We start from the raw sequence: 26,124 nt of genomic DNA, 5'->3' as shown, positions 1-26,124 counted from the left end.
GCATCTCTTGGTATCAAATGGAAGAAAGTTGAACTTTGTTGGAAATCTTGTATAGTCCTTGCTTTTTCGATTCCTTAATCCTTAATCCTGCAGGATGATTTGGTCTATAGTTTGGTTCCTTTAATCCGCCAGACGCGTTTCGAGGTGACCTCACCTCTTCCTCAGTGGCATTAAGAATGAGAACCAAAAATAGTTTGGTGCCGGCGGCTCTGTTCCTCAGCTGCTGCCATCTCCATGCCATACATGCATTAGTGCTCAGCTTGCCACACTGTACATTTACAGCATGAAGTGGGAAGGGGAAAAGGGTAGCTAAAGATTTATTAACAAATAAGCAAATGGGAAGAATTGCAGCACTGAGTGCTCTGTCCTTTTGGCCTTTATGCATCTATACTCCTCATGCTCAAAAAGCTGAGCCTAGCTTATGAAAGCCAAAAGGCCAGAGCACTCTGAGTAGTACTTTTTTTTTTTTCAGAAAAGGTTTAGATACCCCTAAGGCCTCATGCACACGACAGTGTTTTTTCACTGTCAGTGATTTGGCTTCAGTGGTCCGTGTCCGATTTTGCTTCAGTTGTGTTTCCTTGTGTCCTCCTTTTTTTTTTTGTCTGACCGAGAAAAAAAAAGGAAGGTTAATGAAAAGTTTAATTTTATTGCACCAAGGTCTTGTAGAAAAAAACGTACGCGGACACGGATGACATACCAGTTGTGCATCCGTTTTTTGGGACGGACCCATTGACTTGAATGGGTCTGTCCTCCGTTTTCCACTGACAAGAATAGGACAGGATATATTTTTTTGACGGACTGGAATCACGGATCACGGACGCGGAGAAAGAACTGAGGACTATCGGGTTTTTTTCACAGCTCCGTAGAAATGAATGGGTCCTCCGCTAAACTGTGAAAAATTACAGAACGGACTCGGATGCACACAACTGGTTGTGTGCATGAAGCCTTAAGTTGAGTTGTATTTTTAAGAAGGTTTAAGATAAGTATTAGATAGATAGATAGATTTAGTAGATAGACACAACAACAAAATATAAGCGCAGAAATATAAATGCAGATCCAAGGGGTATGTCTGGAACCCCCCTCTTGTAAAATAAACTAAAATCTGGCAGCACTCTAAAGCATGTGAAATTGTAAAATCATAAACTCATGTGTCCGATGCAGTGTTTCAGCTTGTCATCTAGGGCCTTTCTCAAGCTTTAAGGGCTAAAATAATGCATTTCACTGACTTCAGAGTGCTGCCAAATTTAGAAAGATAGATACTGCCAATACTTGTAAACTGCATCCAGAATGACAGATTGGATTACCTTCTTTCATGTCTTTACCGTGCTCCTCCAGGTTTGTCCCTAATACAGTGGTTGAGATCTGTTGTACATGTATAGGATTTCATAGATTCCTCCTTTTTATTATTCATGGGTGTGTACAATTTTGCAATCAACAAAAAAGAGGCCTATTAGGTTAAATACCCAAACTTGACCCTGATAATTTCTCCCTATAAAACATAACTTTTACTGATTGCCTTTAAAATGGCTCTGTGAGCAACCACAAGAGGTTAAAAACAGCTGTGTCCAGTCCGTGTATCAAGCGTGTTTATGTGATACTTGGTTCATAGATGACAGAGACGTGCACTATCTCTGTGACACTACCTTATCAGTGTTGCCAGTCAAGATAATGGCGCTGTATGCGACAATGTTTGATGGTTGATGCGCTAACAATTGATGTAACAATTTATGTAACCAGTGTATGGAGTTACATCATTACACTGATAATGGTGTAACTCCATACACTGGTTACATAATTATTTGAGAGAACATGTAACACCATAAACTGGCTACATATTTGCTAGAGAACTGCACAGGACCAGACTCAGACAACTAAAACCTACTAACTGCCCCCCCCCCCCCCCCCCCGCAGTTAGTAGCTTCATCAGGGGTATCATCAGGGCTTCATCAGGGGTATAGGGCAGCAATGAGGAGGATCGTTGCAAACAAGGTATAAATGACCTGCTAATCAATATTGTAATCTGTAATGTCCAATAAGCTGAAGGCACATGCCATTACTATAATTATCCATCCATGAGAAGCACCTATCACTCAACTCTACATTGTAACGCCTCCTTGACAGTCCACCTATGGTGGTGTGCTGGTGGAGTGACGTACATAGCGTCATGCGCATCATCTAGGTGTGCATAGACTTGTATTGTACCTACCATAGACATACCTCTGAGTCTGCGCCAGGACTTAGTAATCTGTATTGCACAGGTGATCGATGCACAGAGACATAGTGCACTGCCCACAGGTGAATGGAAACTGAGCATGTCCTGCGCAACGGATCGGTGAGCAGTAACTTAGAAAAACTGTCCGAGGCATGAGTACTACATGGAGGACCAGTGCAATGGGATTTAGTGATTACAGTGTCAACTATCTTAACTATATACAGTGTATGTCCTGCGTATCTGTGCCGTCACATACTGGAGGCACATATATTACGGGGCTGACAACTTTTGATAAGTAGGAAAACATGGTTCTGACAAATGTCACCCTTAGGCCTCTTTCAGACAGGCGTTGCAGGAAAATGTGCGGGTGCGTTGTGGGAATACCCGTGATTCTTCCACGCGAGTGCAAAACATTGTATTGCGTTTTGCACTCGTGTGAGAAAAATCGCGCATGTTTGGTACCCAAACCGGATCGGTGTTCTGTAGATTGTATTAATTTCCCTTATAACATGGTTATAAGGGAAAATAATAGCATTCTGAATACAGAATGCATAGTAAAATAGCGCTGGAGGGGTTAAAAAAAATAAAAAAAATTTAACTCACCTTAGTCCACTTGCTCGCGTAGCCGGCATCTCCTTCTGTCTTCATCTTAGCTTTATGTAGCAACAGGACCTGTGGTGACGTCACTCGGGTCATCACATGATCCATCACCATGGTAAAAGATCATGTGATGACTGTGACGTCACCAAAGGTCCTTGTTGCTACACAAAGCTAAGATCAAGACAGAATTAGATGCCGGGCTGCGCGAGCAAGTGGATTAAGGTGAGTTAAATTATTATTTTTAACCCCTCCAGCGCTATTTTACTATGCATTCTGTATTCAGAATGCTATTATTTTCCCTTATAACCATGTTATAAGGGAAAATAATAATGATCAGGTCTCCATCCCGATCGTCTCCTAGCAACCGTGCATGAAAATCGCACCGCATCCGCACTTGCTTGCAGATGCTTGCGATTTTCACGCAACCCTATTCAATTCTATGGGGCCTGCGTTATGTGAAAAACGCTGAATATAGAGCATGCTGCGATTTTTCACGCAACGCACAAGTGATGCGTGAAAATCACCGCTCATGTGAACAGCCCCATAGAAATGAATGGGTCGGTATTCAGTGCGGGTGCAATGCGTTCAACTCACGCATCGCATCCGTGCGGAATACTCGCCCGTGTGAAAGGGGCCTTAGTCTTAATAGATAAATGCAGTGCTAACATGGTAATCACTGCAGTACTTAACCCTGCCTGACATTACTGTTATAAATAGGGAAGAAGATGACATTATGGAGCAAACATCTGCAAGGGCCAGAGGTAAGTATATGATAAGGTATGATATATGAAGTTGTATATTGAGTGACTCAGACTGCATGCGCGGACAATACCAGAACATATTAGATGAATGCAGTGCCAAACATAAGTAATAAATGGCATCAGTTGGCAGCCAAAAGAGAGTACTTCAAAAGTAAACAGGCTACTTATTTGCAATGTACATTGCTCACTTCTGAAATTCCATAATTATATTTACAAATACAATCTTCAGTGTCTACAAAAATGATGTGTAGGTAAAGCCCTCATTAAGGCCTCTGAGACTCAGACTATCCAGTCTGTAGATCAACTTTGTTTCTTCTTGTAATACAATTCTATCCAGGTTTCCCTTTCTCACCCCAAGGGACTTCTTACATATACCCCAGAATTTCAAACTTTTTTTGTTGATTGCATTAAGTATACCCATACCCAGATAGGGTCCGATAGGGATTCCGTTGAGTGTGTACAATTTTGCAACGCAAAAGCAATTAAGATTTTTATATGGAGAAAACTGAGATTAATTAAGCATTATAATTGTTGAATATATTGAAAGTCATGACAGTATTTTCTAGACTAGGTAAAATAATATATTATCTCCCTTGCACTTAACTGAAAATTGAAATGAATTATGCTTAAGTTACTTTAATTGATTGCAGGGAAATGAAAGTCAGGAGAATCTATAATGTTTGTATTTACGAAGCATTACGATGCCAGAGAACACCTTCACATAATATGGCTCAATAAAATGTACAATGTTATCGGGTGCCAAGCTGTACATTTACTCTTTATTAGCTTTCCATAAATTTGTAAGATTTGCTGAGTAATTAATGAATTTCGCTAGATGTTCCTAAATTATTCTAAGTACTATACAACTTAATGACATGTAGTTTGGAGGTCACAAATTTGTTCCGTTTTAGAAGTTTGCCTTGATTTTTGTTCAGCACTGTGTCACGGTGGGGAACAGTGAACCCTGAACTCCACCTGCAACATTACCTACTTGAACAATCAAGCCGAAAAAAAGGTCTGCAACTGGACGTCAGTCCCTACTTAATTAAGTGCAGGGGTCTATGCAGGAGAAGAGAAAGAATAAAAAATAACACATGTGATGATAGGCAGGCACAAGATAAAATATACCAGAAGTGACAAGCAACGACATATCAAACAGACCAGGTCAAAACCAGGAGAGAAAAATCAGGATAGACACATCAGAGCCAAAATCAGCAGATAAGAGTTATATGATACCAAGCCGGGTCAATACCAGGAAGTCACGTCAGGGTCCAAAAGCATCAGGAAGAAACAGGGTCAGGGTCTAATCCAGCTGTCAGAGATCCAGGATAGTGAGGCAATCACAAGGGTAAACACCATTCACAGGCACACTGTGGCTAGCAGGTTGCCTGTTTAGATATGCCACGCTTCCTAGACACATGACTGGCCATGATTGGCCAGGGAAGCTCCACAGGGAGACACCAAACCAGGAGAGACAAATCAGGATAGACACATCAGACCCAAAATCAGCAGACAAGAGTTATATGATACCAAGCTGGGTCAATACCAGGAATTCACATCAGGGTCCAAATGCATCAGGCAGAAACAGGGTCAGGGTGCAATTCAGCTGAGATTCAGATAGTAATGTAATGATAGTGTCAGGCTCTAGTGTGGGAGGGAAACCCCCACACCGAACATAGGAGGGAAAAGGGAAAAGGAAATAAGGCCTGAAAACTAGGGAAGGTAGATCGAGACCTCCTAGTGAAAACCCTTGTCAAAGCCCTGACTGACTACCAGTATGAACAGACCCCAGAAGTAGGTAAGTTCATACACAGGAATACCTAAATTCCTATATAACACTAAAGGACCCTAGTACTAATGACAGGAATAAGACATCCTGTTCCTCCAAAAGGAAGGATGAACAGGAGTCTCCCTAAGGCCTAATACAAAACAACAAAGAAATGCAACACACAGAAAAGCCAAAATACAAAGGGAAAGGTAACACTTAGCTTCCAAGAAGATATGGCAGCACCAGGAACTCAGCCGAGATCTAAACATCCACATGTCCAACTGAAGCTATAAACCGCACAGCATTGTGGGAGAGACAACTATAAATAGGGAAAGTTAAATGACCACAATAGCAACACCTAGAGGTTACTGGTGTGGCCAGTACCAGAAACAACACAGATGCCTATTGATCCACAAGGTAAACATCTCAAACTAAACCACATGTTGCCAGTCTCAAAGATCTCCTGCCACTCACTGTCACGGGGACGTCCGTACGTCTCGGTACGTCCATGACAGATAGTAGGGCTAGTGAGGCAATCACAAGGGCTAAATACCATTCACAGGCACCCTAGCACCCTAGCAGGTAGCCTGTTTAAATATGCCACGCTTCTTAGACACATGACTGGACATTATTGGCCAGGGCAAATTCACAGGGAGACCCGGCCTGGCTCCCTACCAACCAGACGCCAGCAGCATTGTAGAGAAGCGTGTCTGCCAGCAACGGACGTGATACACTGTTTGTGTCATTTAGGCCTTCAAGATGTTTGGAACACAATGCAGTCAGGCAGGTGATATTTTCTTGCATTCACCAAACCCAGACTCCTCCATCAGACTGCCTGATAGAGAAGCATGATTCATTACTTCAGAGTCCAGTGAGGGTGTTTTACACCACTCTATTTAATGCTTTGCATTGTGCTTGGTGATGTAAGGCTTGCATGCAACTGATCAGCCATAGAAACCAATGCCACGAAACTCCAGGCACACAGTTTTTGTGCTAATGTTGTTACCAGAGAAAGTTTGGAGTTCTGAAGTTATTGAGTCAGGAGAGCGATGGCAACTTTTACACACTGTGCTCCTCATACAGGGGCGGATTAAGTGCATGATAGGTCCGAGGCTGTCTACCGAACTCGGGCCTCTCACTCCATTTTAGTTTTTTTTTGTATGAAGAGGCTGCGGTGCTTCGTGAGCGCCACAGTCTCTTCCTAGGCCATATGACATCTCCAGACTAAGAAAAATACCCCAAATTACCCCAAATTGACTCCTAATCTTTGGTCGCCAAATTTAAAATACATATAATTATAATAAAAAAGACTTGGAGGAGAATACAGCACCAGATACCTCTTACATCCAGGGACATCTTGTGTCATGTAGATCTTCTCTTTCCTCTTCTCCTCTATTTGACCCAGACCGCCATGACAAATACTTTCAGCCGCATCTTGTCTCTACAGAGTTTGTTACACAGACACATTAGATTTCTCAATTTTTCCATCAACATCCCCATCCTTGTGTCCCGACAATGTCATCTTGCTGCCACCTCCAATACTGTGCCTGTGGTGCTCCCCAATGCCCCAGGCACTATACTGCTGAAAAAATAGTGAACTCAGTATACATAATTGGGGTCATTTATCAAACTGGTGTAGAACTGGATTTCCAAAGGAGCTGTCAAAAATGAAAGGTGGAATCTGATTGGTTGTTATGGGCTACTAAGCCAGTTCTACTGTACACCAGTTTGATTAATGACCCCAAATGTCTCTATAGTGTCTACATCAATTATAATGTCCTCTAGAGTGCCCCCAGTGATAATACACCCTATATTGTGCTCCAGGTAATAATCCCTGTCCCCAAAAACAATGTCCCTGTAATAGAAATGCCCCTACAGTGCCTCCCCAATAGCCACGTCCCCCAAACTGCCCCCACATAGTAATTCTCCCCCACATAGTAATTTGCCCCAACATAGTATTCCCCCACAGTGATTTACACCACAATGCCCCATATAGTAATTTCCCACACATAGTAATTTCCACCACACTGCTCCATATAGTAAGTCTTTTAATTTCTCACCATTTTTAATATCTCTGCTTACTGTCAGTCAATAAAAATATTCTGAGATAGAAAAACTATCCTGTTCATGCTCAGGAAGAATAAACATTGCAAATGATGAGGACCTGGAGCACAAAATATATCACAGAGTTGCATTTTTGTATATCGATTAACCATTATTGACGTACATAAAACTGCCAAATGCCTGTACTTGTATTGGCCATTTTATATAGACTTAGGGCAGGGGAGAAATTATATATGGGGTATTGCCTTTTAATACTTATTATAGTGCCTGCATGGGAGTCCTCATTTATAATGCATGTATTTTATGGCATTTTTCTAATGAGAATGACATGTGATAGATGTTCTCTGTTTGACCACTCTTTACAGTATGTCAAGGTGAAAAGGATGAATCACACCAATGCTCTTCTGCCTGAAGTGCCCCCCTTCTATTTATTACCAAGAGTAATAAAACAAATAAAATAAAAACCCTAGCTCAGCACCGAGCCAATAAACCGGCTCTAATAAATGATTTAAGCACTCTACCTTCTGAGAATCTAATAGAAATGACACTTAATGTAGACAGAACTCTTGAAGATAAACCAGATATGCAATTAATCCATTACGAGTCAGAGGAATTAAATGCTAGCTTTCATTTTTTATCAATAAAACAAACTGAAGCTTGAGCAGAAGAATAAATCTTGGGGCTTATAATGTGCTATCTCCTTGGGAGGTACATGATTCACCAAGGAACTTGGTAGACCAGCCAGAGAAGAAGACAAGAAATATATATATTTTCCAGTCTTGTTTGTGTTTGGATGATGTACTGTATGATACCTGACTGTAGCCACAGGTTCCATTCTGCAGTTAATTTAAGCACACAGAATTGATTTTCCCTATATATTCATGTACATTTTTGCTGACATAGAATTTTCTATGTATTGAATGGCCTCAATGCTATGATTTTTCACTGTATGCTGCAATTTTTTTTTCTTTGTCACATAGGGTCATACACTAATAGTATATTGGCTTTTTTTTAACACTGCGAAAAAGATATGTAGAATTGCTATGGAGACTATCAGGTTTTGTGTGTTTTAAAGGGGTTATCCAATTTATGAAACAGCCCCCCCCCCCCCCATGTGCCGGACCCCTCACAGGTAGTATACTTACCTCGCTACTGGCGTCGCTCCTGGTGCCCGCACCGCCGCTGCTTCTCCCTGTACACGGATGAAAACATCTGGTGTCGGGGGGAGCAGCCAATGGCAGGCAGGGATGGGGACGAGCCTCCCTAGCATCGTGGGTGATGCTAGGGAGGCTCGTCCCTGTCCCTGTCTGCCATTGGCTGCTCCCCTCCCCTCACCGGATGTTTTTATCCGTGTACAGGGAGAAGTAGCAGCGGCGGTGCGGGGAGTGGGGTAAGTATATTACCTGTGAGGGGCCCGGCACATGGGGGGGGGGGGACTGTTTCAGAAATTGGATAACCCCTTTAATCTTTAAACGTATTTATTTCAAACTAACTCTTATATGTTATACCATGAATTGAGCAGCAGATAATTCCCATTGGTGTAACACATATTTAATTAATGATTTTATGTGTTTATATATTTTTATTATAACTCATAAAGTAAGAATTATTATTTTTTATTACTATGCATGTATGTATGAGTTTGAGATTATTGTTATAATAGACCAAAAAAAAATCTGAATTTATGATTAAAAGAAACTAATATTATTTATTTATTAAGAGAAATTTAGGGAAGAGAGTATGCAAATGAGCTCTTACAATAGCAAGCTCTGCTTCTAATGCCACCAGATGTAAGGTAGCTGTCCCATAAGTTAATGTTCAACCTTTTAAACAGGCCTTGAGACATGACTTGATAATAATTAAACCAACACCTCATCTGCAGACAGCTGTTTTGGGGTGATTACCCCTCATCAGTGCAGAGCAGAGGGTATTGGCTTAACTGGGTTAGAGGCACGACAGCGCCTAAATGGCAGAAAGAGTCTTTTAGGTCAGGCAATGCTCCTCTGGAATTTTGGGAAAAGGGATGCAAATGATGCAGATGAACAGATGTAAGGTAGCTATGTTTAAAAGTTTGAACATTGACTTATAGCAGGTATGCTCAACCTGCGGCCCTCCAGCTGTTGAAAAACCACAACTCCCAGCATGCTTTAACAGACTCCAGATATCTGCCTACAGCAGGGCATTGTGGGAGTTGTAGTTTTGCAACAGCTGGAGGGCCGTAGGTTGAGCATGCCTGACTTATAGGATAGTTACCTTACATCAGGTGTCATGAGTGTGTATGATTTTTTTTATCACAATTTATTAGATTTTTTTTAGGAGGTGAAGTGATGAAAATACTTAATCAGCAATTTAGTTTTTTTCTTGTTATGGCATTCACCATATGGGATAAATACACCTATATTTTAATAGTACGAGCATTTTGGGACACACCTGAACTTTATTTAGTCATTTTATTTTTAAAATTAGGAATGGTTGTTTTAATATTTTATTTTTATATATTTTTTTAAAACTAGTCCTAGGGGCCTTGAATATACAATCATAAGATCGCTTCTCCCATAAATTTCAATTAATTACTGTAGATTTGCTATGTTCCTGTGGTGCCCTCAATGTGACACTGAATTTTTCAGAGGTTACCACATAGAATGAAAGGATCCCTTGATCACTGCATGGGAAGCATTTTGGGCCCCAGAAGTGAAGGGCTCCTGAGTAAAAGCCTCTCATATGTTGTGTTTACAATTGACCATGGCATCTGAGAGGTTAAAGGTCTGCAATCGGCCTTATTGCCGATCACAGACATTAGCTTCAGATATTGGTAGTGTAAAACAGCAGGCAGCTATGGCACCCGCTCAGCTCCTACATGGGTGCCATGTTTAAACCTTTCAGCCATAATGACGTACCTGTATGTGACAGGTGCTGGCTGTATAACACAGGAGGCACCCGGCCGCAATGACCAGGATTGGCGATTACGTCATTTAACCCCTCACATGCCACAGTCAATAGCAATCGTGGAATCTGTGGCTTTAGGTAGAGGGTTCCCTCTGTCTTCCAAACAGAGCCTCTGCAGTGAAATCATGGGGTTCTGATCAGTTAATATGACAGTCAGGGCCTCCTGAAGGTTCCCACGACTATCATAGTAAATTGTTTATAAACATGCAATTCGCCATTCTTTTGTCACATTAAAATTGAATAACAATGATCAACCCAAAAAACTTTGCCAGAATTATGTTGTTGTTTTTTCAATTTCATCCCACCAAGAATTTTTCTTCCCGAAATGGTAAAAAAAAACATGGTAAATTAAATAGTGCCATTCAAAAATATAACTTATCTAACAAAAACAAGCCAAGTTATGGCTATTGGAATGTGGGGATTAAAAAATAAAAATACAAAAATGAAACTGGGCCCTGTCCTTAAGGGGTTTAAAACCCTACCTCCGCCATATATAGTGGTACGTTGTAAGGTATTGCTTAGGATTTGCTAACCAGTGACAAAAATTGCACCAAAATTTGGGTGCAAATTTTGGGGCAAAGTAAGCCAACCAATAGGTAGTAAAAGATACGAGTGTCTAAAGATGTACCATATTTATCATACAGCATTGATCTGCTGTCATAAGTCTGATGCATTTTTAGATTGTCTAGCTTAAGTTTACAATATTTGGATTTGTATATCTGCTCTATACTTGGTTTTAAGCTTTTAGGCCTCTTTCACACTTGCGTTGTCCGGATCCGGCGTGTACTCCACTTGCCGGAATTACACGCCGGATCCGGAAAAACGCAAGTGTACTGAAAGCATTTGAAGACGGATCCATCTTCAAAATGCTTTCAGTGTTACTATGGCACACAGGACGCTATTAAAGTCCTGGTTGCCATAGTAGTAGTGGGGAGCGGGGGAGCGGTATACTTACCGTCCGTGCGGCTCCCGGGGCGCTCCAGAATGATGTCAGAGCGCCCCATGCGCATGGATGACGTGTCCATGTGATCACGTGATCCATGCGCTTGGGGCGCCCTGACGTCACTCTGGAGCGCCCCGAGAGCCGCACGGACGGTAAGTATGCTGCTCCCCGCTCCCCACTGCACTTTACCATGGCTGCCAGGACTTTAGCGTCCCGGCAGCCATGGTAACCATTGAGAAAAAGCTAAACGTCGCATCCGGCAATGCGCCGAAACGACGTTTAGCTTAAGGCCGGATCCGGATCAATGCCTTTCAATGGGCATTCATTCCGGATCCGGCCTTGCGGCAAGTGTTCCGGATTTTTGGCCGGAGCAAAAAGCGCAGATTGCTGCGCTATTTGCTGCGGCCAAAAAACGTTCCGTTCCGGAACGGAAGACATCCTGATGTATCCTGAAGGACGGACTGTCCATTCAGAATGCATTAGGAAAATCCTGATCAGTATTCTTCCGGCATAGAGCCCCGACGACGGAACTCTATGCCGGAAGACTATAACGCAGATGTGAAAGAGCCCTTAGAAGGACATATAAAACTGACTTTAATATAATAACATTATGCATGTATAATTTTTTCTTGTTTTGTGGTCATTATTTTTGATGTTCAGTTGACATGTTCAGGTTTTTCCACTTTGAAGGTCACTATAAACATGAATTTTGTGTTCAAATATTTATAGGCTTTTGCTTGAGTTTCATAGAATTGTCAACATAAATTACACATTCCTTATTTCATCTATGATATTTTTTTAAATATTTTGTATATCTTTCTCATGCAGCTAAAATTTTCTGAGTCAGACTATTTTGGAAATGTGCTGCAGACGCTACATTTTCTATCACAATCAGATTTCTACTGGTTGAGAAAAGACGTTCCAAAAAAAGAGTAAGTGATTCATATTAGTTTACATTTTTGTTTCAGCAATTTTATAATGTATATACAATTAGTAATAGTTTTGTCTTTTAAAGGGTTGTCTTTTAAAGGGAAGAAATAGTTACATTTCCCAGGCTCCACTAAGATATGTCTTCAATGTGGTCTCCTGGCCTGTCAGGTTGCTCCAGAGTCTAGAGAAGCAGCACTCAGTAGCACTCAGTGGTATTCAGAATGCTCCTCACAGGTCTAGGGAAAGAGTGCACACAAAGCAGCACCACTGTGTGATGCATTTTACAAATCTATGTAGTTTTGTATCTTGTTTGTGGATTTTAATTGATTGTAGTAAAGGTTATATTTTATAATTATTAATGTTCTCCTGTACGAGCTCTCTGGCTCTGGTTGTTTATAGCAGAATTGACACTCATTCAATTAGGCGCTCCATCTCTTTCTGCAGTGTAAGAGCGAAAGGCTTCCAAGTGCAATCTGAGCTAGTAGACTTGTACACACAGGGACTAGGGACTGAGCTGCAACTCCACTGTATTTATAACCTGGTAGACAATGATGACTACTTCTTGTTAGTGAATTAAGAATAAGAAGAGGTTGAGCTTTAAAGGCTTAAGTGCCATAAAAACACTGTAAGCTTTTCATTTTTCACTAGGGGTGTGCTTTAAAATCTAATTTCAATATTTAAGAGGGGTAATCCAACTTAGAAAAAAAATGGAGGAGAAATCTCTAAAAAAAAACAACAAAAAACAACAACAACAATGCTGACTCTTTCAATCCCTTGCTGATCTAGCACAGCTCCCTATCAGATTTTATTTCCAAGCTGTCAAAACGTGACCGCTGTAGCCTCAGTGGTCACATGCTCCACTACCGCCATCACCACTTGATAATGTCTGTAAGTTCTGCTTGTGCCTTCTGGGGCCACTGATTAGCTGCAGAAGTCATGTTCCACATCTCATCTCTGGCAGCTCGTAAACAGAGCCCGGCAGGGGAGTTCTGCAGCCTCTGTAATTATTACTACAATGACTGCAATTTACTCAAATAAGTTGTGGAATCTAATATGAAAACTGATACTACAATTTAGTAAAAATACATTAAAGAATTACTAATAGAGATGGCCTTGTGGTTCGCCCGGCAGTCATTTCATGCGAACATATGGCGATGTCCTCAGGCGCCATATTCTTTTGCATTGCGCCGAACTTTGACCCATCAGGTGGGACAGGACAGCCAATTGAGATGTTTCAGCACATGGACACACCCCCTACCCTATCAAAGAACCCGATCTGGCAGCCATTTTACATTCTGTGTTTTGCCAGTGTAGGGAGAGGTTGCTGTGTGGAGCAGGGACAGGCTGTTAGGGACACCAAACGCTAGCTAATAGGGCCACAAAAGTCCTTTTAAGCACTAGTATAGGTGTGCTATCGATAGGTGCGATACTGAGGGGTGTGATATACTTATAATATACTTTCTAACATAGAAAGTATATTATAGTGCATTTGTATTGTGCAGGAGTTGTGTGTAGTTATGTTGCGATACAGCAGCTATATAGAGGAACAAACATTATTGGAACAACTTATTGAAACGGGCGTGATATACCTGTTGCCCCCCCCCAAAAAAAATGATTGTGGGGTGTGATATACTTATAATATACTTTCTAACATAGAAAGTATATAGTGCATTTGTATTGTGCAGCAGTTGTGTGCGGTTCTGCTGCGATGTTGCAGCTATATAGAGGGACAATCGCTATTGGAACAACTATTTGCAACGGGTGTCATATACCTGTTGCCCTGGAAAAAAAACTGTTAGGGGCTACTCCATCTGAGACAAGTCAGCAGGAGTCTGAAGAGGAGTCAGAGGAGGATGGTGGCTGGGGGGAGGAGGAGGAGGAGCAAGAAGAGCAGGCTTTGAGAGGGACTTTAAGCTTTTTGGGGATCAATGGTGTTGTCCGTGGCTGGGGGGAGGAGACCGAGGACGACTTTCTCCTGGGCGATGAGCAGGTGCCAGGGTGCTCCACTGCTTCCAATTTAGTGCAAATGGGGACCTTGTATATGTGTTTGAAGAGTGTTTGAAGAGGGACCCTGTATAAAAAGCATAAAGGGCAAGGACCAGTAGTGGGTGGCTATGTACTTAGACCCCCGGTACAAACACAAAATGGTGGACATGTTACCAGCATTACAGAGGGCTGTCATAATGCAGCATTTCCAGGCCTTGCTGCGAGAGATGCTGCATTCTGCTGTTGCGGGCGCTGACAGAGGAACTTCCACCCACAGCAAAATATTTGCGGGTACCAATCCTACCGCTCCTGCAAGAAGAGGGCGGTTTGAAGATGTGTTGCTCAATTTAGATATGAAATCATTCTTGCAGCTAATCCATCGAGAGCCGCCCTCCAGATCCAGCCTCAGGGAACACCTAGACTGACAGGTGTCTGACAACATCTGGTTAACGGCCGATGTTGATTACTCATGATTACTGGATGTGCAGGCTTGACCTGTGGGCAGAGCTGGCACAATTTGCCATCGAACTCTTGGCTTGCCCCTCGTCGAGTGTCCTGTCCGAAAGGACGTTTAGCGCAGCAGGGGGGATCGTGACCGATAATCACACTCGTCTAGCTCACAGCAGTGTGGACTACCTCACATTTCTAAAAATGAATAAGGTATGGATCTCAAAGGAATTCAACACCTGTGACGACCACGTGTAATTGAATTTCCTCATGCCAGCCCACACATATCCGCCACCACCCAGAACAAAGAATGGTCCTTGTGTCAAGTATATCCAACAGCATAAAAGTCCTTTTCTGTCAGTAGAATGCCTAATTTTTGGGGCCTTTACTATTTAACAGTAAACTTTTTAGCCAGTGATCGCCTAATTTACCTCCAGCCACATCATCACAAGTTCTCTTCTGTCAGGTGAATGCCAAATTTTTGGGGCCTGTACTGGCCTACAGTAACATTTTTAGCTAGTGACCGCCTAATGTACCTCTAGCCACATAATTACAAGTTATTTTCTGTCATGTGAATGCCTAATTTTTGGGGCCTATACTACAGTGGCCTACAGTAAAAATTTTAGCCAGTGACCGTCTAATGTACCTCCAGCCACATCATCACAAGTTCTTTTCTGTCAGGTGAATGCCTAATTTCTGGGGCCTGTACTGGCCGACAGTAAAATTTGTATCCAGTGACCTCCTAATGTACCTCCAGCCACATCATACGTTCTTTTCTGTCAGGTGAATGCCTAATTTTTGGGGCATGTACTGGCCTACAGTAAAAATTTTATCCAGTGACCGCTGTAGTAGCCCAGAGGGGAGAATCGTGGATGGTCAGTACGTTTCACTGAGAATGTATGCCTCAGTGATATAATTCCCGGAAATAAGTATACCAGTAACGTTAGGTTTCTGGGAGATTTTCATTAAAGTGGATTTTGGGTCCGGGTTTTAGGAGTGACCAGAGAGCTTGGGTGGGACAGGTCACTCCCATACTCCATCCAGGGTTTTCCTAATGTGTGGTTAAAAAGGATGTGAGAATCTCAGCTGGGGAGATCAAGTGTGCACAGGCTAACTAAAGCTGAACAAGCTAAGAGGGAGGATTTGGTCTCTGAAAGGCCCTAGAGAGTGGTGAGATCATATTGTTGTTACCTGATTTGGACTGAACACAAAATGTGGGACTTTATGTTATGCAATATTTGTGGGCTGAAGAAAGCTTAAAGCTATATAAACACTGCCTGTGGTGAAGAGTGAACTGACACACGTGTATGTGTGCACAGTGACGGAGTTAAATCCCCCACAATTGGTGGCGGATGCGGGCACAACGCTCCTAGAAATCGCAGCCACCGGCAGTTGTAGGAGGTAAATGTCCTGGGTAAAAACTGCAGCGAAATTACAGTCTGAACATCCAACCATGGAGGATTTAGTAAAGCAGTTGGTGCAGGCTAACTTGCTACAGCAACAGGCTACTGCTCAACAGCAGAAAGCCCATATGGAGGCTATGCAAGCCCAGCAAGAGACAAATCAGCTACTGATACGACAGATGTCTGTATTGACTGGGGCCGTCAAATCTCAGGAAGGGGTGAGCCTTCCCAGTCAAAATGGCAGTGTTAAAGCCCGAAAAAATGTGAGGGAAACTTTGCAAAAAATGACACCTGAGGACGACTTTGAGGCGTACCTGTCTGTATTTGAAAGGGTGGCAGAAAGGGAGAGTCTCCCACCCGAGCAGTGGGCAGAAGTGTTGGTGCCATATTTAACAGGAGAACCTCAGAAAGCCTATTATGATTTAACCTTGCAAGATGCTAAAGAATACGGCAAGCTAAAAGCAGAAATTCTTGCTCGGCAGGGGGTGACTGATGCAGTCCGAGCGCAGCGTGTTCACAGCTGGGAGTTTTGACAAGATAAGCCTCCCAGGTCCCAAATGTTCGATTTATTCCACCTGGTACAAAAATGGTTACACCCAGAATCATCCTCCCCAGCTCAAATGGTGGAAAAAGTGGTTATTAACCGGTTCCTCCATATGCTGCCAAAACCCATACAATGTTGGGTTGCCCAGGGAAACCCCCAGATTGCGAACGAATTGGTGGGCCTCGTAGAAAGCTATATCAGCGTGGAGGACTCCCTGGAAAATAAGGGGGGGTTGAGACGGCCATATCGCTGCTCTAAGAACGGGACTGGGTTCCCCAAGAAAGGACTACAACCCGGACCCAACTGGAAACCCAGGTTAAGGAAAAGTTGGAGACTGGAACCCGAGTCCAGACCGGCCTCATTATCTGTTGGAGATGTCAGGCTCCTGGACATATAGCAGCGCACTGCCCTTTGTCTACCGAGCCCATGGAGTGCGGTGTCGGCCAACCATATTCTCTTTTTGCACATCCTGTATGTAGTGCAGTTACCCAAGCCCAGGACCCCAGGACCCCAGGTGTGCCAAGTGACTGTGAACAGTGTTATAGTGACTGCCCTCTTGGACTCCGGCAGTTTGGTCACTTTGATGACGTCCATGGTGCCTCACGTATTAAATCCTGAAAAGCATGTGGAAGTGTTGTGCTTCCATGGAGACACACTGGATTATCCTGTCGCTCAGGTGTACATAAACACTATGTGTGGTACTGTACTGCATGAGGTGGGAGTTGTGAAGGACTTACTGCACCCGATGATACTGGGAAGAGACTTCCCGCAGTTCTGGGACCTGTGGGCTAAGGCCTCATGCACACGACCGTTGTGTGCATCCGTGGCCGTTGTGCCATTTTCCGTTTTTTTTCGCGGACCCATTGACTTTCAATGGGTCCGTCGAAAAATCAGAAAATGCACCGTTTTGCAGCCGAGACCGTGATCCGTGTATCCTGTCCGTCAAAAAAATATGACCTGTCCTATTTTTTTGACGGACAACGGTTCACGGACCCATTCAAGTCAATGGGTCCGTGAAAGAACACGGATGCACACAAGATTGGCATCCGTGTCCGTGATCCGTGGCCGTAGGTTACTTTCATACTGACGGATCCGAAGATCCGTCTGCATAAAAGCTTTTTCAGTGCTGAGTTTTCACTTCGTGAAAACTCAGATCCGACAGTATATTCTAACACAGAGGCGTTACCATAGTGATGGGGACGCTTCTAGTTAGAATATACAATGAACTGTGTACATGACTGCCCCCTGCTGCCTGGCAGCACCCGATCTCTTACAGGGGGCCGTGATCCGTACAATTAACCCCTCAGGTGCTGCACCTGAAGGGGTTAATTGTGCGTATCATAGCCCACTGTAAGAGATCCGGGGCTGCCAGGCAGCAGGGGGCAGATCCCCCTCCCTCCCCAGTTTAAATTTCATTGGTGGCCCAGTGCGTCCCCCCCCGCGGACCCCCCCGGCCCCCCCTCCCTCCCTCTATTGTAATAATAGCATTGGTGGCACAGTGTGCGGCCCCCCTCCCTCCCTCTATTGCATTAACATTGGTGGCAGTGTGTGCCCCCCCGCCCCCCCTTCCTCCTTCTATTGTTTTAATACATTGGTGGCAGTGTGCAACCTCCCCCCCCCCCCCCCCCGATCATTGGTGGCAGCGGAGTTCCGATCGGAGTCCCAGTTTAATCGCTGGGGCTCCGATCGGTAACCATGGCAACGAGGACGCTACTGCAGTCCTGGTTGCCATGGTTACTTAGCCTTAGCAATAGTAGGAGCATCGTACTTACCTGCTGGCTGCTACGATGTCTGTGTCCGGCCGGGAGCTCCTCCTACTGGTAAGTGACAGCAATGCGCCGCACAGACCTGTCACTTACCAGTAGGAGGAGCTCCCGGCCGGACACAGACATCTGGCCACCAATGATATTCAAACTGGGGAGGGGGGGGTCTGCCCCCTGCTGCCTGGCAGCCCCTGATCTCTTACAGGGGGCTATAATACGCACAATTAACCCCTTCAGGAGCGGCACCTGAGGGGTTAATTGTGCTGATCACGGCCCCCTGTAAGAGATCGGGTGCTGCCAGGCAGCAGGGGGCAGTCATGTACACAGTTTGTAGTATACTCTAACTAGAAGTGTCCCCATCACCATGGGAACGCCTCTGTGTTAGAATATACTGTCGGATATGAGTTTTCACAATGTAACTCATATCCGACAGTATATTCTAACATAGAGGCATTCCCATAGTGATGGGGACGCTTCAAGTTAAAATGTACCATCGGATTGGAGAAAACTCTGATCAGATGGTATAAAGGGACTCCAGACTTTACATTAAAAGTCAATGGGGACGGATCCGTTTGCAATTGCACCATATTGTGTCAATGTCAAACAGATCCGTCCCCATTGACTTGCATTGTAATTCAGGACGGATCCGTTTGGCTCCGCACGGCCAGGCGGACACCAAAACGACTTTTTTTTTCATGTCCGTGGATCCTCCAAAAATCAAGGAAGACCCACGGAGAAAAAAAGGGTCACGAATCACGGACCAACGGAACCCCATTTTGCGGACAGTTAAAAAATACTGTCATGTCCATGAGGCCTAACGCTAAGGTCCTGATGAAACTGTCAAGTACTGAGCATTCTAGTTGTGATGTGGTGGGACAGGTATTGGAGTGTCCTGGGGCTATATCAGGGTCTCCATTAGCAGTGATGTTAGGTGAGGAGGACGAGGAATTAACCCCTGAGACCGATGTCCTGGATCTTGAGGTGTCTCGGGACAATTTTGGAGAGCCACAGCTCAGGGATCTTACCTTGAAAGGTGCCCGGGAGATTGTATCAGTTCTGAATGGGGTTGCCCAAAGTCCAGGGGCTGATAATCAGTTTCCCCACTTAGCCATAAAAAATGATATGTTGTATAGAGTGACCAAAAGGGGATATGAAGTAGTGGAACAACTGCTGGTACCCAGTCCTTATCGACAAGTGGTATTAAGGATGGCCCACTCGCATGTTTTAGGGGGGCACTTGGGGGCAGCTAAAACCCAAGAACGGATTCTGCAGCGATTTTATTGGCTGGGGTGTTATAAGGAAATAGCTGACTATTGCCAGTCGTGTCCCACCTGTCAGGTATCTGCCCCTGTCCCTCATTTCAAAAGTCCTTTGGTCCCTCTGCCAATCATTGAAGTTCCATTTGAACGGATTGCAATGGACCTCAAAGGACCCCTAGTAAAGTCAGCTAGAGGTCATCAGTATATTTTGGTGGTAGTAGACTATGCCACCAGATACCCGGAAGCAGTCCCTTTAAGAAATACCTCGTCAAAAAACATAGCGAGAGAGTTGTTCCAGATGTTTGCCAGAACTGGTATACCAAAAGAGATATTAACTGATCAGGGAACACCTTCCATGTCTAAAGTCATGAAAGAGTTATGTCGGATGTTAAAAATTAAACAACTGCGAACGTCAGTATATCATCTGCAGACGGTCTAGTAGAACGTTTCAATAAAACACTTAAGAGTATGTTAAAAAAAGGTGGTAGAGAAGGATGGTCGTGATTGGGACTGTCTGCTACCGTACCTACTGTTCTCTATTAGAGAGGTTCCTCAAACCTCCACTGGGTTTTCACCTTTTGAATTATTATATGCTCGGCACCTTCAGGGGTTACTAGATGTGGCAAAGGAAACCTGGGAAAATGAGACTACCCCATATAAGTGTAGTGGAACACATTGCACAAATGCAAGAGAGGATATCTAAGGTCATGCCCATAGTAAAAGAACATCTTCTGAGGGCTCACGATAAGCCAAGCTTGAGTGTATAACAGGGCAGCCAAGGTTAGGCAGTTCAGTTCAGGGGACCGAGTGCTAGTTTTGGTACCCACGGTGAAAAGAAAATTCCTAACTAAGTGGCAGGGGCCTTATGAGGTGGTCGACAAAGTTGGGAAAGTTAACTACAAAGTTCACCAGCCTGGGAAAAGAAAACCTATCCAGTTGTATCATGTGAACTTGTTAAAACCGTGGAAAGATCAAAACTCCCTGGAAATGACCTGTTTGGTGGTAGAGGCTAAAAGTAACAGTCAAGATGTCACAATTGCGGAGACCCTCTAAAAATCCCCAAAACAGCAATGCAAGGAACTGCTACAACAGAATAGAGATTTGTTCTCAGATTTGCCAGGTCTCACTAATTGTATTGAGCATGAGATTCGAACAAAACCACATGTTCGGGTAAACATAAAACCCTATAGAATCCCTGAGGCTCGTAAGGAAGTAATATCACAAGAGATCAAAAGGATGTTAGAGCTAGGAGTGATTGAGGAGTCCCGAAGTGGGTGGTCCAGTCCAATAGTTTTGGTACCAAAACCATCTGGGGAATGGCGGTTCTGTAATGAATACAGAAAACTCAATGAGGCTTCGGAGTTCGATGCCTACCCTATGCCAAGAGTAGACAAACTCATTGAGAGGTTAGGTCCAGCGCGGTGTATTACTATGTTAGACCTAACAAAAGGGTATTGGCAGATCCCTCTATCAAAGGATGCTAAAGAAAAGACTCACATGAACAGAAAAGACTAGCAGTAGACTAGCAATCTACCGGGAGCAAGTGGGAACCAGTTCCACTGTATGCTGTATCTATTTGGAATATTTTGGTGAATAAAGACCGGGATTGTTTAAACGTCTACTTCTGGTGCTCGAGCCTCTTTTCCGTTCGTGTGGATCTACATCAGGACTGGCTTGGGTCCGCCCAGTGCACCGCTACACAGGATGATATAGGTGAGCTGGCTGTAACCTTTTTCTGTCTAAAGAAAAGACTGCCTTCTCCACACCTGAAGGGTGTTACCAATATGTAGGGATGCCATTCGGTTTACAAGGTGCCCCAGCTACGTTTCAAAGGGCTATGGGCAGGATTTTAGGCCCTCACAAAAAGTATGCAGCTGCATACCTGGACGATATCGTCAAGTTTAGCCCAGATTGAAAGAGTCACCTGGGTAAAGTTCAAGCCATACTAGATTCCCTAAGAACAGCCGGATTCACCATAAACCCCCAAAAATGTGCCATGGGTATGGAAGAGGCCAGATATCTCGGGTATGTAGTAGGGAGAGGTCTGATTAAACCCCAGATTAACAAAGTGGAAGCAATTTAAACCTGTCCACGTCCACTTACAAAAAAAACTGATAAAAGCTTTCTTGGGAATAGTGGGCTATTACAGACAATTTGTACCAAATTTTGCTACAATAGCTGCCCCGCTAACAAAACTTACAAAAGGTACAAAGTCAGTCATGGCTAGATGGACCCCGGCAGCAGAACAGGCATTTAACGAGCTTAAGCTATGGTTGTGCCAGCAGCCAGTATTAGTGGCCCCAGATTTTAGTAAGGAAGTCATAGTGCAGACAGATGCCTCAGAGGTAGGTCTAGGCGCTGTGATGTCCCAAGAGGTTAGGGGGGAATAACACCCAGTGTTATACCTGAGCCGAAAACTTACCCCCTGCGAAAAAAAATATTCTATTGTGGAAAAAGAATGTTTGTCGATAAAGTGGGCACTGGACTCCCTTAGATATTGTCTTCTGGGTAGGAGGTTCAGATTAGTTTCAGATCCTGCACCACTAAAGTGGATGTGTGAGAAAAAGGAGAGTAATGCCAGAGTAACGAGATGGTTTCTGACGTTACAGGATTTCAATTTTTATATAGAACACAGGCCCAGGAAGTTGCATGGGAATGCCGACGCCTTATCAAGGGTACATTGTTTGATGGTAACAGGTGCCCAACCCCTCGACTTTAGGCAGAGGGGGAGGGTATGTAGTAGCCCAGAGGGGAGAATCGTGGATGCTCAGTACGTCTCACTGAGAATGTATGCCTCAGTGATATAATTCCCAGAAATAAGTATACCAGTAACGTTAGGTTGCTGGGAGGTTTTCATTAAAGTGGATTTTGGGTCCGGGTTTTAGGAGTGACCAGAGAGCTTGGGTGGGACAGGTCACTCCCGTACTCCATCCAGGGTTTTCCTAATGTGTGGTTAAAAAGGATGTGGGAATCTCAGCTGGGGAGATCAAGTGTGCATAGGCTAACTAAAGCTGAACAAGCTAAGAGGGAGGATTTGGTCTCTGAAAGGCCCCAGAGAGTGGTGAGATCATATTGTTGTTACCTGATTTGGACTGAACACAAAATGTGGGACTTTATGTTATGCAATATTTGTGGGCTGAAGAAAGCTTAAAGCTAAAGTTTGGACATGTTTACTTTTCTTTGCTGAAATAAACACTGCCTGTGGTGAAGAGTGAACTGACACGTGTGTATGTGTGCACAGTGACGGAGTTAAATCCCCCACACCGCCTAACGTACATCTAGCCACATAATCACAAGTTCTTGTCTGTCAGGTAAATGCCTAATTTTTGGGGCCTGTACTCCAGTGGCCTACAGTAAAATTTTTATCCAGTGACCTCCTAATGTACCTCCAGCCACATCATCACAAGTTCTTTTGTCAGGTGAATGCCTAATTTTTGGAGCCTGTACTGGCCTACGGTAAAAGTTTTATCCAGTGACTGGCTAATGTACCTCCAGCCACATCATCACAAGTTCTTTTCTGTCAGATGAATGCCTAATTTTTGGGGCCTGTACTGGCCTACAGTAAAATTAGTATCCAGTGACTGCCTAATGTACCTCCAGCGACATCATCACAAGTTCTTTTCTGTCACGTGAATGCCTAATTTTTGGGGCCTGTACTGGCCTACAGTTAAATTTGTATCCAGTGACCGCCTAATGTACCTCCAGCCACATCATCACAAGTGATTTTCTGTGAGGTGAATGCCTAATTTTTGGGGCCTGTACTCCCGCGGCCTAAAAAAAAAAAATTCTAGGCTCCAGCAGGGAACATTTATGAGAGTTTCCCTTTAAGACGCATAAAAATGGCCCCTGATTAAAATACATATTTTTTGTGGGAATCTTTGCCAATGATCCCCCTGTGGTATGTTGCTGTCCATGTTGTGGGACTATTTGTGCACTTCTAGTAAGTATTTGGTGGCTGCAAATATGACCTGAAGGTTTTTCAGGTTCGCCTGCTATTAAAGTAAATGGGGCCCACCGCGAACGCGTGGTTCGTAAACATTTGATAGCGAACGCGCGCTCGCATTCGCGAACTGTCCCGGCCGATGTTCGACCACCATCACTAATTACTAATAAAACAATTTCTAAAAATTTCATCTAAAGTACCTATAAACAAAAAGTCCATCCTTTGGTTGCCTTTCAATGTAGGAATTCCATTATTATTATTATTATTAAACCACCTTTAAAACAGAATCACATTTGATTTAAGCCTCCTATTCTCTAGTTTCATAAAAATAAGAATTTCTACAGACGCAGGTTCTGTATTTTCATTTATTATTAGATTTAATAGTTAATATACTGTAAATGAAGAAAATAATACATTGCATGCCAGGACACTACATTGGGTTTATAAGCTTTCACCTCCCCCACACATGGACATATCACATCAAATAGCCAGTTATAGAATATATGCCAGAATCTATGTTGTCTTCATTTAAATTACAGTTTATGTTGCCTAGTCCAACATAATCCAAAGGGATTTGCTTGTCTGTTATTTTCATTGCCAACTCTCGTTCTTCTTTCCAAAAGATTTTGATTACCCTGTATTGCCAAATACAATGGAACATAGAAACTTTGAGTTGTCTTACATTTTGGATATTCTTGCTTATAATTTGTTATCTAGTTCATAAGTGGGAGATTAAATGCATGACAGGATCTGTTAATCACTTGAACATCATTTCTCTCGATTTTCAGATATTATGTTTGTAAACCCCTTTCACACTGTCAACTTCATGGACATCTCTTCTGCTATCAACTCTTAGTTCAAGTCCTTAACCTACTCTTTCAAGATCTGCCTATCCTGTTAAACTTGCTTTAATGCACTGTATTATAAACTTTAGAAAGTAAACCTGAATTTCCCCAGAGAAGCAGAGAGTAGAACTAGAACTGCATTGGCACAAAGATACACTTCTACAGAGCCTCATAAACATGTAACTTGTTTATAAAGAAGGAAATGTCTTGCTACAATTGTTTGAATCTCTCAGTGTTTCTTACATCTACCATATTAGAATTGATTAGCTCTCCCAAAGTCTTGGTTCCTTTGTCAGACAATTTCTGGCTTCTTTTCAAATTTACTTTTAGACCTATTCCTGGATGATCATTAAAGCCTAGCTGTTTAGAAAAAGTTCTTAGGACCTCACAATCTATTTAAAGATTCTATCTTTTAGACTGCTTGAAATTGTCCCAAACCTGATTAGGTTGGATTAGTTGAAAACAGATAAGCCTCAGGTAGTACCTGTCACGCACTTACCTGTCTGCCCTACTGCAGCAAGTCCGGTCGCAATATGGCGGCTGCGCAGCTGTTGCTCTATTGCTATGTCCCAGCTGATAGTGGGGTTGCTCGACCCATCAGGGAGTCAGAATGCTAGACCAATCAGGTTTTGTACTGGCGTCACATGCCTCTTCAGGCGGGCTATTTAAACAAACAGCTAGTGGCCTCAGGTGCCTGTAATTGGTTTTCTAAGCCTCACTAGCTAGTTTTGTGCTTGCTACTCTGGATCTGACCTTTGCCTGTTGACTTTGATATTACCTATGATTATTGATTTTGTCTCTGACGTGACCTCCTGGTATTTGATTCTGCTAGCTTTTGACCTGCTAACTTTGTCTCTGACCTTTTCTCCTTATTTCACTTTGCTGTGCATTTGTATCTCATTTTGAATCCTGATCCGATTCTGGTTTTGCTTGTCTGATTTTCACCTCTTTCTGTCTTACTATTCTTTTCCCATTTTGGTTTAGGCCCCTGCACTTAGCTAAGAAGGGACTATCGTACAGTTCTGGGCGATTACTTAGTACAGATCGTGCAAGTAGGTAGGGACAGTGGTGCGGGTAAAGCACAAGGATTCCCTACCCTTGGGCATGGAGAAAGATTTTGTTAGGGTGCAATGGGGATATACATTTACAGTCTTTGTTTTCTTTAGTATTAAGGGTTGAATTTAGAGCATTTATATATTTATATTCTTGGAATTGCCAGAAAAACTCTAACCTTACTACATACCTTTCCCTCTGACTGTAATTAATAACATATACCACTTAACTAACTGTCAAAGCTGGTAGTATTCATATGACCTGCCTTGTTATTTATTTCCTTTTTACCTCCTCCTTGTGTTTTAGCTTTAAAGGGCATCTGTCACCATATTTTGATGGATTGTGTCCTGGGGCCCTGTGGAAAACAAACACAGTATCACAAACATAACTTTTGGTCCCTTTGTTCATTTTCCTAGCCCCAGAAAAAAGACTTTTGAGCCTTATGCAAAATAGGTGAAAAGAGCCCAGGTGATGGTCCCCAGGGCTAATGTTGCCCAGGCACTCCCATGGGGACCACCTCTACATGGTGCTTGGTGTGTTTTCCCAACCACCTTCAGCTTACTATCTCAGCAAGTCCCTCATGAAATCCTGTGCAGGTGCAATGCTGGTCTGGTCAGCACCCTGCGAAGTGAACTTGATGCTACCATTAGCCACAGA

At 43.3% G+C, this 26,124-nt stretch overlaps 1 protein-coding gene across 1 annotated transcript in view; it reads left to right on the top strand.

The window, feature by feature from the left end:
- The window catches only part of PHEX (phosphate regulating endopeptidase homolog X-linked), a 284,982-nt gene that overhangs the window by 213,397 nt on the left and 45,461 nt on the right, over positions 1-26,124 (top strand). Inside the window, exon 14 of the mRNA XM_044283956.1 lies at positions 12,123-12,226. Coding sequence (XP_044139891.1) covers positions 12,123-12,226 — 104 coding nt within the window. The remainder of the gene's footprint in view (positions 1-12,122; positions 12,227-26,124) is intronic.

The sequence above is a fragment of the Bufo gargarizans genome, chromosome 3, assembly GCF_014858855.1.
Source record: "Bufo gargarizans isolate SCDJY-AF-19 chromosome 3, ASM1485885v1, whole genome shotgun sequence".
NCBI classification, from domain to species: domain Eukaryota; kingdom Metazoa; phylum Chordata; class Amphibia; order Anura; family Bufonidae; genus Bufo; species Bufo gargarizans.
Note: the sequence above shows the minus strand (reverse complement) of the source record. Positions and strands in the feature narration are given on the sequence as shown.